Source organism: Ursus maritimus, unplaced genomic scaffold, assembly GCF_017311325.1.
Source record: "Ursus maritimus isolate PB19 unplaced genomic scaffold, ASM1731132v1 scaffold_2, whole genome shotgun sequence".
Lineage (NCBI taxonomy): Eukaryota > Metazoa > Chordata > Mammalia > Carnivora > Ursidae > Ursus > Ursus maritimus.
Window position 1 is genome coordinate 21,335,334 of NW_024424452.1, and position 13,623 is coordinate 21,348,956.

At 49.5% G+C, this 13,623-nt stretch overlaps 1 protein-coding gene across 1 annotated transcript in view; it reads left to right on the plus strand.

Moving 5' to 3' along the window:
- Nucleotides 1-10,407, plus strand: part of EARS2 (glutamyl-tRNA synthetase 2, mitochondrial) — a 22,339-nt gene extending 11,932 nt beyond the window's left edge. Inside the window, exons 6-9 of the mRNA XM_008697162.2 lie at nt 1,664-1,817; nt 1,941-2,071; nt 6,832-6,967; nt 7,428-10,407. Of these exons, the coding sequence (XP_008695384.1) occupies nt 1,664-1,817; nt 1,941-2,071; nt 6,832-6,967; nt 7,428-7,511 (505 nt within the window). The 3' untranslated portion in view covers nt 7,512-10,407. The remainder of the gene's footprint in view (nt 1-1,663; nt 1,818-1,940; nt 2,072-6,831; nt 6,968-7,427) is intronic.
- Nucleotides 10,408-13,623: the final 3,216 nt, after the last annotated feature.

Here is a 13,623-nt window from a genome sequence, read left to right on the forward strand (position 1 = left end):
GAAACCAGTATCTCAGGGAAATGGGGACAGGATGTGGAGATATTTGGTGACCCGTTCCAGTCCCCCCTGAAGCATGAGGGCAGCCAGAAGAAGGTAGAGGTGGGCTTTGCTCACCGTGAATCAGGGAGGAGATGCAGTGTTGGAACTGACACCCACGGGTTTAATGCAGCCCAAGCTGTCATGTTTAAATGTTTTTAGTATCCAGCCACTGCTGATTATTTCCGTGCTAGTAGTAAAGGTAGTAATAGGAGTTGTCACAGCAGTACTAGAGGTGTGACGCGAGTAGTAACAGTAATTACCGTCTGTCTAGCACTTACTGCCTCCCAGGCCCTGGACCTGACACGTGTCATCTCAAGCTTGGCCACTAGGGTCTCTTGATTGCTTTCTTAATACTGTCTCATCTCACTGCTGCGGCAGTCCTAGGAACAGTTTCAGCATGTGGTATTAATTCCTTTTTAAGAAAATCATTATGTTTTTTGGACAGTTGTGTGCTGTAGATAGCTTCCCAGAGGGTCTCCTCCTTCCACTGCTGATGTATGGGAGGCTTTGTTCTGACTCCCTGCCCGTCTCCAGCTACCTTGTGCTCTGTGCTCTACAGATGGTCCCTCGTTTAACCTGCACAGCACCCTGTGATGGAGGCCCCCCCCCACACCCCCCATCATCCCCGCATGATCAATGAGCATCCCGAGGCTCTGACTGTTCATGTAACTTGCTGCAGACATCTCACAGGGCTGGTCTGATCTGCAGGCCTGTCCGGTTCCAGAGCCCAGGAGATACTCACCCACCGCTGCTGCCTGCCTTCCACGCCAGGGACAAGGGCCAAGCCCCTACAGATTGGTCCTCGGCCCTGTACCTCTCCTTCTTGGGTCCCTCTGACATTGCTGGGGACAGGGTAAGGGCAGCCTAGGGAGGGGACTGAGGACTGACAGGGCCTACTTCGAGGCTATGCTGCTTCCAAAGAGAGGGAACAGGGCAGTTAGAAGAATTCTGGAAAGGAGAACAGTTGAACTGATAAGAAAACCTGAACTTCTTAACTGTGAGCCCTGAATTCAAGCAGCTCTGTCCTCTGAGCTGTCCCCTGGCTTCAAATCCTAGAAATCCGTATTCTTAACCTCAGCCTCTTTGTGCCAGAGCCCCATGCTTTAAGCTGTGTCAGTAGGCAGACCCTTGCAGAGTCTGCCTTGTAAACTCAGGTGTCTGTAGAGGCCAGGCCGGCAGCACAGGGGAGGGTGGCAGGCCAGGAGAGGCACTGGGGAGCAGAGGGCCTGGCAGACTGGAGCATACTGTGCCTGTAAGCTGGGTGGCCTCCACTCTGTGCTAGCCATCAAAGCCTGCGGAATGCAGGCCCTTTGCAGCCAGATCTTCAGATTTCCTGAGAGAAGCCAGAAATCTCTATTTTTATGTGATCTCTTCTTAGTTTAAAATGTTAGCTACAATTTTAGAAACACTGAAAACAGGATATCTCTCTGGGTTGCTTAGGGGCTCTCAGGCTGCTGCAGACCTTGGCTAGATCCCTTTCCTGTATATTCTGTTTCTAGGCTGTGGGGGGGGGCAGCTCACATAATGTGTCATTCTTCCACCCCCGCCCCCACTTCCCTGGGGAGAGAGGGTTTGGGTGGGCTGGCAATGCCACGTCAGGACGGTCCCTTGGCTTCTCTTACAGGCTGCACCTCTGTCGTCTGGTGAGCAGCGAGACCCAGAGGCGTCGGCTGGTGGGGAAGCTGCAGGCCCTGGTGGAAGAGACATTCGGGAGCCAGCTGCAAGACAAGGAGGTGCTGGACCCAGCCTACGTGGAGAGGATCATCCTGCTGAGACAGGTGTGGCCTCAGGGGGCTCCGGGAGACTGCGGGAGTGGATGGCGCCGCCATTACTCCCTGTCCTGGTGTGTCCGAGCCCTGTCCACAGCCCATCCAGTGACTGCCTCTTCCCCCCCCGCCCAGGGTCACGTTTGCCGCCTGCAGGATCTGGTCTCCCCAGCACACTCGTACCTGTGGACTCGCCCTGCAGTGAGCCGAGCGCAGCTGGGCACCATCTCGGAGAAGGTGGATGTGATTGCAAAGCGCGTGCTGGGGTGAGTTCCTACAGGCCAAGCTCAAGGCTCCGCACCTGACTTCCCTCTCCCTCCTGGGACTCTCTTCCCCCAGGGCTGGCTGTGGGAACCCTGCACCACCCCATGGCTGGCAAGAGGGTCTGGGTAAAATGAGCGCTGACTGGCTTTGTTTGGCAGGGGCCTTCCCCAGAGGAGCCCAGACCTTCCCCAGAAGGGGGAGCATATTTAGGCTTTGGGGTTGGGTCCCCCAGGGTTCCCTCCCAATACTGCCACTTACCCAGTTGTTCTGCCCACACCGCGTCGCTGTGGCCAACTTCAGCTCTTTGAACTCCCGTTTCCTCGTCTCTAAGGTAGAGATGACGCTCTAGTTCTTACCGTGACAGGAACAGAAAAACAACCAAAGCTGGCGTAGGCCCAGCCTCATGCAGGAGCCAAAAATGTGTCACCAAGATCTACTTTATCTCTCTGTTCCTTTGACTTTCTGAGCCACACTTCTCCACGCCGGCTCCTTTTTCTGCAGGGACCCCACATTGGGTGGGTGGAGGGTGGGACTCTCTACCGGACAACAGAAGCCACAGTACTTACCCACATGGGAGTGGCTGTCCAGGGCTGAAGAGCTTTTCCCAGTTCTCAAGGGTTTTGCTGTCCCTCGATTTTGCTCTTGTCCACACAGTGCAGAGTGGCTCACAGATTATCCACAATTTAGCCAGAAGAGGAAGGAGGAAAGAGGGACGGGTAGGAAGCTCCTTCCCCTTATGGACCTGACTTAAGAGTTACACATTCGTTTCCACCTGTATCCTGATGGCTAGAATACCTGTCTTGGTGGCCACACCAAGCTACAGGGGAGTCTGGAAAATGTAGATTTTTTTTAACTTGGTAGCCATGAGACTGGCTAAAAATTTTATCCAGAAAGGGAGAAAGAATAAGAAGGGACTGCTGACAGCCTCTCTCATAATCTGTGCTCTGGTTGTAAGACTGCCCCAACCCCACAAAGCCTCAGCTGTGTCTTGAGATGAGCTCCGACAGAGCTCCGTTAGCCTCGTTTTCTGAACCAGTCATCAAAGCCTGCGGAGTGTGACGTGCCAACCAGCATGGTTAGCTTATCTCCTGGGCTCTAAATGGACCCCCAGCTGGGGCACATGGGCTGAAACTGGGAGCCAGGGGATTCCCCAAGGAGATTTGGGGTATCAGGAGAAAGGCCGATGGACGCTGGGCAGCAAAACCCACAATGTCCTTTTTACTTACCTCCTCCCACCTTTATTTGAAGATTAAAGTAGGTAATAAGTATTTGCTGTGCACATGCCTGCAGTGGGCTGTTTTGTATATTCTGTACGTTAGGTATGTATACATCGTACGTGTGTGGGGGGTGTGTGTGTGTGTGTATACACACTTAAATTCACAGCAACCTAATGAAGTATCAGGTTAAAATGTTATATCCCCATTTTGTAGATGAGAAAATCGAGACACAGAGAGGCTAAGTAACTTGTCTAAAATCATTAGTTAGAGGAGCGGGGATTCAAACCCAGGCAGGCTGGGCCTACAAGGCCATATGTTCCTCTGTACAAAGTGCTTGGACAGTGGCTGATACTTAGAAACCTCAATATATTGTTATAATACACATTTGGAAGTGATAAGAAAACAAGTACATGGCAAATGATACAGTATCATACAAATGGTACAAGAAGGTCTCTCGCAAAAAAGTGTGTTTTCTGTTCTACTCCAGCCCCCGACAGAAACGCACCACACTTAGCAGTTTCCTTTGTATAATGTCCGAGTGTTCAACAGTATGTGTATATGGCGCCATTCTGAGGAGTTCTGAAATTGTGAATTTAACATTTTGATTATAAACACATTCAAGTCTCTCAAACCTGGGTTTAGAGCCTCGAAAGTATTTAAAAAGGTAGATAATTGGCTGGGGCGCCTGGGTGGCTCAGTCGTTAAGCGTCTGCCTTCGGCTCAGGACGTGATCCCGGCGTTATGAGATCGAGCCCCACATCAGGCTCCTCCGCTATGAGCCTGCTTCTTCCTCTCCCACTCCCCCTGCTTGTGTTCCCTCTCTCGCTGGCTGTCTCTCTCTCTGTCAAATAAATAAATAAAATCTTTAAAAAAAATAAAAATAAAAAGGTAGATAATTGGGAAACCCATTTTTATCCTGTTCCCCATCCGCCCAGTTGTAGAACACTCCGTACGTTACTACTGTTCCTAATTAAATCTAAATGGTCCTTTTTTTTTTTTTTTACACAAAAATCAGTAACACTGTTCCGTGTCTTTGGTTTGTTTGTCTGTCTCACTTAAGATAGCTGCGGATCTGCCCAGTGCCTAGAGAGCGTTCTCATTCTCTTCTACAGCTGCACCTATCCCATTATGAAACCACTTTACCGTAACTTATTTAATTCATCTCCAATTGATAGACATTTGGACTGCTTCCAAATTTTGCCGTTACAAACAATGCCACAGTGAATAGCCAAGTATAGACATCATTAAGCAGGTTTGCAAGTGTATCTCCAGGGTAAATTCCCAAGAGCCATTATTATCAATACTCCCTTAATTTAGGGCATTCCAACATAGGGGCTCTTAGTTCTGATTCACCGGGGCTATTGCCTTAACTTCCCATACCTGCCACGGGGTTAGATTTCAGAGACAGTCTGGGGCTCCCATTCAAGGCAGGAAAACCGACACCCAAGCGTTCTGGAGACGCCAGATTTCTCGAAGTCCCTTCTGTGCCCACGCCAAGCTCTGGGCCAGCTCTAATGTGTCCTGAGCTGCCATTGTTGGCCACCTGGGGCCTGTCACTTCCACCAGATCCTTGGCAGCCTGCTTCCCCACAGTGACGTGGAGGAGAGTACCTGTTTTTTCCCACATTGCATTTTATATTTTCTGGATTTTGGAAACAACAGTCATCATGTGGCCCAGGTAACGATGCAATAAGAATGGTTACTTTTGCCTCCCATTGAAACTCGGTTGCTCAAATACTAGGGTTAGGGAGGGAATCTGTCAGTACAAAGAGGCAGTCTCTTCACATTACTTCTAAATGCCCCGGGGCCAATAGCCCTCTCACAAAGCGCCCAGGCAGCATCACAGTCGGCATCGTGGCTCATCCACGCCGGTGAAGCTCTCCAGCCCCAGCCCCTCTGCAGCATTTCTGGTTTGGAGTCTCCATAGTAGCTGAAGGGAACTGGGAAGGGGCGGTAAAATAGACCGACCCCACCCTGCTCCTGTCCTTTGCTCCAACTCAGAGTTGTTATTACTATTTTTTGGCAAGTCCAGCTCTAACTGACTGGGGAGTCTCTTGAAACTCGAGCGCACTTGTGAGAGAGAATCTCAGCTGGCCTGCCAGGAAAGCAGCGAGCAGTGGCTGGCTTGTTGGATTTTAGGTCTTAAGTGCTTCAACTTATGAGCAAAGAATGGTTGTAACAAGAAGGGGCCCCCAGGCCGGCTAACACCAAGACCTGTGCTCTGGTGGCCCCGGGCAGCGGGCACTGTGACCCTCTTCCACTTTGGGAACTGCTTCACCCTGGCCTCCTTCCCCTACTTCATCATGTCCAAGTGCAGCAGCCTGCTGAGTACAAGGCCTTCTGGGAGTGCATGCAAGCCGGGGTCACCTACCTCTTCATGCAGCTGTGCAAGATGCGGTTCCCGGCCACTGGGAAGGTGGCATCTGTGACTTCACTGGGGAGTTCATAAAGGCCAGCATGGATGTGCCGACCTGATAGGCCTAAATCTTGCTGTGTCCCAGAATGGAGGCAAGGGGGAGTGCAAGAGCGTGGTTGCTGCCCTAAAAATTGAAAAAAAAAAAAGAATGTTGGTAGCAAGTTGGTGGCAGTGCTATTATGGGAGCTGGGGTCTCCTGATATCTTTCTTCCTGTCCTGTGCTACATTTCCCCCCACCCCCCAAACAGTCTTCTGTCCACTGCATTTCAGGTAATTTCCCAGAGGGCTTCCTTCTTCCATCCTATGTCTAACCTGTTCCTAAGTTGTTTTTAGATTCTCTTGCAGTGTCTTTGAGCTCTTGGATATGATAAATGTCAGCTAATATTTAATCTTTTAATGAAATACGAGATCTAATACTTTGGAGTACTGACTGTTCAGGCAGTGTACTCAGTGCCTGACAAGTTTTAAGTTAGCCCCAGCAGAGCCCTGTGAGGTGGAGACTGTGTTATTATCCCTGCTTTACAGATGAGAAAACTGAGGCATAGAGATCACATAACACTGAGAAAGAAATTTGTAAATACTCTTATTATGAAGTCTTCCTATGTTGTGCTTGGGTTATCTGTGTATGTGGTCTCTTGGTGGTTTTTCTTCCTCAACTTGGATGGGAAGGGGGTAGTAGATCTTCCTTCCCTCCCTTCTCCCCTAAGCAGGCTTGAATACTGGCTTAAACAGTCACAGCTGACCATTAATCTTCTCAAATTCTCCATCTCACCTACTTGCCACTTGCCCCCATAGACTGGCTCTCTTTTAGGCTTTTGTTTATTTTTTTAAGCTTATGTATTTATTTTATTATTATTATTATTAATTAATTAATTAATTAATTTATTTATTTTTAAGTAGGTTTCATGCCCAGCGTGGAGCCCAATGTGGGGATTGAACTCACAACCCCAAGATCAAAACCTGAGCTGAGATCAAGTGTCGGATGTTTAACCGACTAAGATACCCAGGCGCCACTATTTATTTTCTTTTTTAGTAATCTCTGCACCCAACATGGGGCTTGAACTCACGACCCTGAGATTAAGAGTCACGTGCTCTTCCAGCTGAGCCAGCCAGGTGCCCCTCTTTCCTAGGCTTTTAGGAGGACCCAGTACGACCTTAACTCGGGATATGCTGAATAGAGAACTGAAGAAGGTATCCGAAGGTCTGGAAGGGACCAAACACAGTACTGTGATGCGGCTCCTCCGAATGGCCCTCAGCGGACAGGTGGTAAGTGGGCAGATGGGCCGGACTGTTCCCTGGAGCCCCTTATTCATCCATTCAGCTGACATTCACTGGCCAGCACTAAGCTCTGGTTTGGGGGTACAAAGACAAATGAAACACGATTGTTCCCTTCATTCAGTCATTCAGCAAATAGTATTTATGGAATACCTACTGTGTGCAGGCACCATGTCGGGTACAGTGGGCACAGCAGTGAATGAAACACACTCCCTACCTGCATGGAGCTGGCGGTTGATGGGGGCGGTTGATGGATCAGCACGGGAACACGGCTCCTGGCAGCCAGCCTCAGCCACAGAAAGTAAAGACAATAGAAGGCTAACTGTGCCCCTTGGGCTGCAGGCGGCAGCACTGGGGTTGGCTGGGGCAAAGCGCCTGCGGACCAAGGCTAGACGTTCGCTCTTTAGGCAGCTCAAGGCGATGAGGCAATGTTTTCTCTTTTTATTCTTAGCAAGGCCCCCCTGTAGCTGAGATGATGGTGTCCTTGGGAGCGAAGGAAGTGCGGGAACGAATACAGAAGGTGCTTTCCAGCTAGAGAGAAGATGTGCAGGACAGTGGAGGTGTCCCTAGGAACCTGGACGGTCCTGGAAACTGCCTTCAGAAGGAAGCAGAGGGGCCTAGAGCCCACCGGTGGAAGGAACCCGAGTGGAAAGTCTCCGGATGCACACAGTACATTTATGGCTTCTTCTCACCTCGTGTCTGGTTCGGACAGCACGTTACATGGCGCAGGTTAGGGGCTGGTTTGCGTTCAGCTCAGACTGCCAGACAGGTGGCTGAAACAACAGAAGATTGTTTTCTCAAAATTCGGGAGTCTGGAAGTCCAAGCTCAAGGTATCAGCAGATGCGGCTTCCCAAAGGCTTCTCTCCTTGCCTTGCCCACGGCCACCTTCTCTCTGTGTCCTCACATGGTCTTTCTTCGGTGTGTGTCCTTGGCATCTCTCTGGGTGTTCACATCTCCTCTTATAAGGACATGGGTCAGGTTGGAGTAAGGCCCACCCTAATGGCCCAGTTGTAACTTTATCAAACCCCTTTAGGGGTCCTGTCTCCACATCCAGTCCCCTTCTGAGGTCCTGGGGGTTAGGGCTTCAGCATGAGTGTTGAGGGGATGCAGGTCAGCCCCTAACAGCATGGCAGCTCCCTGGACACATGGGTCTTGGTCCTTGGGCCCCATTGGGATGTGGAGCAGGGAAGAATGGCTGGCGCACTCAGGGCTGAACTGGACAGCACACCTTCTGGGGCTTGTAAGAGGAGAAGTGACCGTCTGCCAAGGGTGAGCACTGCATTTCATACTGTTCTATGTCCTTGCACTTGGGGCATCTTATGTCACCTTCTCTAAAGGTCATCTCTTTCTCTTTTCCAGTTCTCCAGGCCTTGTCCTTGGACTGGAGACCTTCGCCCTGCCTGTTTTACACCTTTTTCTTCATATCCATCTCTTCTTCTGTCCATTTTTGTAAGTCTTTGTGTACAGGTTTCTGAAATAAGACGCTCTTTTTATTTATTTTTTTATTTAATTTCTGTGCCCAAAATGGGGCTCGAATTCACAAGATCAAGAGTCGCATGCTCTTCCAACTGAGCCAGCCAGGCGCCCCGAAATAGATGTTCTTAATGGGGTAAACAGGAATGGCTAAAGTGGAAGGAAGATGGTGGCCGTCTATAAAGACTGGAAAAAGAATAAATAAAATAAACATTTTTTTTTTTAAAGACCCTACTGGGGCTTCTAGACTTTCCCCATGTGGCAGCCAGCCTCCAAATGAGAAACATTGTAGTGGTCCATCCCCATTCGATTTCCACAACCCCATGAGAGAGGTGTTCTTATTTGTGTTATAAGTAGGGAAACTGAGGCTCAGAAGAGTTAATGAACTGTCCTGAGGTTATAGTATGAGGCAAAGCAAGAATTTAAACTCAGGCTTATGACAACCCAGAGTCCAAGCCAACTCTTAGCTACAGAGTGACATCAGGGTCTCTGCTTCTACAGCACAAAGCACGGTTATGAGAAACTGGCTCGTGAGTTGATAAAGCTGCTGCCACTTCCTCAGTTGGAGGGAGCTGTGTCTTCAGACTGGGGGCTTTGCTCAGTACCGTGGGTGTGTGTGAAGGGACTCCACGCATTGGAAATAACCTCAAGTCCATCCCCCAGCACTTTTTTTTTTTTTTTTTAAGATTTTATTTATATATTTGATAGAGATAGAGACAGTCAGTGAGAGAGGGAACACAAGCAGGGGGAGTGGGAGAGGAAGAAGCAGGCTCACAGCAGAGGAGCCTGACGTGGGGCTCGATCCCAGGACTCCAGGATCACGCCCTGAGCCGAAGGCAGACGCTTAACCGCTGTGCCACCCAGGCGCCCCATCCCCCAGCACTTCTGAGAGCACAGTGAAGTGGTAAAGGCCGTGGAGGCCAGCTAGCTAGACTCAAAAGCCAGTTCTACCACCTACTCAGCATGTGACTTCAGTACTTCAGTTACCTCATCTGTAAAATGGGGCTGGCAAGGGTTCCTGTCTCAAAGATTGTATAAGGATTAAAATAGATATTATGTGGAAAATTTTTAAAACAATGCCTGGCACTTAACCAGTGTTATCTCTTACCATCATCATCACCACCAGTATTTTCATTCTTAGAAGGGTGATCTTGATTGCAAAGCATAGAAACACTGAGACTAACTTTTTTTTTTTTTTTTAAGATTTCATTTATTTATTTGAGAGAGAGAAGGAGCAGGGTGAGAGGGAGAAGCAGACTCCCTGCTGAGCTGGGAGCCCAACACAAAGCTCGATCCCAGGACCTGAGATCCCAGGACCTGAGCTGAAGGCAGATGCTTAACTGAGCCACCCAGGTGCCCGCACACTCAGACTAATTTGAACTGCAAAAGGAATTTATTGGAAGAGGTAGGACTCTGACTGATCCAAACAGGAGGACTTCCAGCTGGACCTTTCAAGAGACTGGAATCAGTACCTGCAAACCCACTGGAACCCAAGAACCCCACTTTTATCCCTCTGAGACCACAGTCTCTAGCATTTAGCTGGGTCCACTCCCCTCGTCTTCCCTCTCCAGGCCGGCTTTCTCTTTCTCTCTATACTTGGCCAACAACTGCCCCAGCCTTAAATCCAAATCCTTTCTCTTATCCTACACTACCAGTTAGATAACCAGTATTCCATGTCCAGATTCCCAGAAGGAATCTGATGGGCCTCACTTGGGTCAGCTGTCTACCGTGGTCCAGTCGACTGTGGCCAGTGGGACAGAGTCACGCAATAGGATCGTGGCTGCAGGGGGGCCCACTGTACTGAGTAGGGAGAGTGGTTCCTTCCCCTCAGCGCATTCTCTGTTAGTGTCAGAGAGGATCTTTTCTAGAAATGATCGTTCTTGTAACAAAGTTTGGAATTTCATTCCCATTGCCTTTATCCTACTTTATTTGTTTCTACATAATACTACTATACGAGTTATACAGCATGCTTGTATGTATTTCCTGCCTCCCTTACTCTAAAGAATGTAAGATTAAGACAGGTAGTTTGTCTCATTCTTGGTTATAACCATGGTGCCTGGTCTATTGCCTGACACATAGTAGGGAATCAAGTGAAGATCTTATGGAAGAAATAAGGGCCCCATCAGTCAGACCAGTGAATTCAGAAGTGGCAGTCATCAGCTGGTCTAACTGCCAAATTCTAATAGTTTCCCAGCATCGCTTTGCAAGATTTGCAATTGTGGTTAGCAGGCTGGTCCGCGGCCTGTAATTTGCTTTGAATCCAGCTATCTGTGACACATAGCCCTTTTTTTTGAAGATCTTATGGAAGAAATAAGGGCCCCATCAGTCAGACCAGTGAATTCAGAAGTGGCAGTCATCAGCTGGTCTAACTGCCAAATTCTAATAGTTTCCCAGCATCGCTTTGCAAGATTTGCAATTGTGGTTAGCAGGCTGGTCCGCGGCCTGTAATTTGCTTTGAATCCAGCTATCTGTGACACATAGCCCTTTTTTTTTTTTTTTTTAAGATTTTATTTCTAAGTAATCTCTATACCCTGTGTGGGGTCTGAACCCACAACCCCAAGATTAAGAGTCACATGCTGTACTGACTGAGCCAGCCAGGCGTCCCTCTGTGAGACAGACTTTGGACAAAGACTCTGAAGTGGAGAGTGGGGACAAATGGAAGTCATCTATTCATCAGTTAATATATTTGTCATATGACAAAATTCCTACCTTCCCAGGGACCAAGAGTGATGAATACTTAGAAAGTGAGGATCCTCTGGGTGATAGGGTCCAGAGAGGGAGGCTTTCAATCTGTTCAGGGGTACCAGAAGGCTTTACAGATGAAGTGACCTTTGAACAGGGTTCTAAGGGATGAGTAGGAGTTTCCCAGGTCTGTGGGGGTTGGAAGGGTATTCCAAGTAGAAAGAGGAAAGGAGAACTTCACAAAGGTGAGCATGATTGGAACTAAGGGTAGGAGTTGGGGGAGTGTAAAAGTGGCTGAGAAACCAGGCAGAGGGAAATTCCAAATGGCCCTTCTTTTTTTTTTTAAGCTTTTTATTTATTTGACAGAGAAAGTGTATGAGCTGGGGGAGGGGCAGAGGGAGAGGCAGGCTCCCCGCTGAACAGGGACCACCACCACCACCCACCCGCACCCCCCTCCCCAAATGGGGCTCAATGCCAGGACCCTGGGATCGTGACCTGAGCCGAAGGCAGACATTTAACCAACTGAGCCACCCAGGTGCCTGCCCAAATGGCCCTTCTTTGCCAGGTTAAGGATATCAGGGTGCCATCTGATGCAAATAACAACAACAAAACAACCCAGATTCAAAACCAGCTTAAAATAAGATTTAGTATTTCACGGTAACAGGAAGTTCAGTGGGTAAGGCAGGCTCTCAGGTTGGTTAATTAAACGTTCAGTGACGTCAGTAAGGACCCCGGGTCTTCCCATTTCCATCTCTACCGTATTGGCCCCAGCCAATGGCCTTAGGTTGGTTTCCTGTGCTGACAATTGGCTTGGCTAAAGTGGTTGGGCCTCTCTGCACTTCCTCCTTCATGTGCTGTCAGAGATAGTGGCTTTTTGCAGCTCTCTCCCTAAATGCAAAGAAACATTTCTCCAAGCACCCTTCCCTGGTTCACTTCCCCATTCTTGAACTTTTGGGGAAGTGGGGGAGGCATCCTCATAGATCAGTCAAAGCTCAGGCAGAGCCAGCTCTTCCCTGAGGTACATGGCTGGGTAGGGGAGCCTTGGGCACTTGAACAAACTGCGGTTCCGTCAGTGAAGACAGGAGTTAAGTCTTCAGGAGGTGGAAGGTGAGGAGCCATTGAAATGTTTTGAGCAGGGAAGCATCATGATCGGATTTGTGGATGATTTGAAAGCTCGTCCTGGTAGCTTTGCTGCTGAGAGATTTGAGCAGAACCGGACGAGAAGCAGGGAGCCCTGATAGGAGATGATCGGAAAATGAGGCATGAAGGAGGCTTGTTGTCCGGATGAAGCCACGCTTCCTCATCACAGCCTGACCCTGGTCTGTCTCCCCAGCTGCACTTCACGCTTTACAGCCCCTCACGTGCCCTCTTGCCTGGCCTCCAACCACATACGCCTTCCTGAGGTCCCCAGGCACGTCTCCTTCCTGCCTTCATACTACTGTTCTCTGTGACTGGAAGACCTGTCCACCCGCTCTTCTCTGGCTTTGCCTGGGCACCTCCTTCCTAGCCGTCAGATCTCAAGCTCCACTCTCACGTCAGGGAAGCCTCTGACTTCTTCCCAGGAGGTCTTCCTGTTGTCTTTCATCATCAGCACCCTCTTGTCCTGAGCACACAATTGGAATTGATTGCATAAGTAATTGTGTATGGAAGGAGTTCGGCAGTTACTTGCTGGTGTCAGATAGTAAAGTCCAGGAGAATGGGGGCTCCTGTCTTCAGCGTCGTACCTCTGGTGCTGAGAACAGCTCTGCTACACATAGTGGCTGCCCAGAGACACTGGAGTCGAAGACCAGATCCACCTCCGATTGGATTGGATGGTCAGGGTGAGCAGTCAAGCGCACGGGTGCTGGCCTCACCGAAGTCACTATGTTTAGCGAGAATGCTGCTCTGCAGTGTTCAGGAACTTCACATCACTGGTGGTAACTATTTTCATTAGTGAATCACCGGATATGAACGTGTTTTTTTAATTTAGAAGGCAGTATACGTTTTTCTTGGCACTCATGCTCATTATCATGGCCTGGGGGATCTCCCAACTTATCCTTCATAGCTGGGCCAAATGTTAGGGTCATGGCCTTTCCCTCTAGGCCAGAGCCCCCCTTAGCTCTGCCCCCTCCCACCACTCCCCCAATCCTGATGGCAGTAGGACAGCCCAGCCAAGGAGGGGAGGCTTTCATCACCTGGAGAACCCTTCTAAACTGAGACCATTCAGTCCTGTCTTTATTCATTCATTTGACAAATACCTATTATGTGCCAGGCCCTCTGAGGCCTGGGGATGTGCAGAGGAATAATAAAGGCTCATTAATCATAGACACTCAGGGGCACCTGGGGGGCTCAGTCGGTTAAGCATCTGCCTTTGGCTCAGGTCGTGATCCCAGGGTCCTGGGACGGAGTCCCACATCGGGCTCCCTGCTCAGAGGGGAGTTTGCTTCTCCCTCTGCCCCCCTTTTCACCTGCTCATGCGCGCTCTCACTCTGTTTCTTTTGCTCACTCTCTG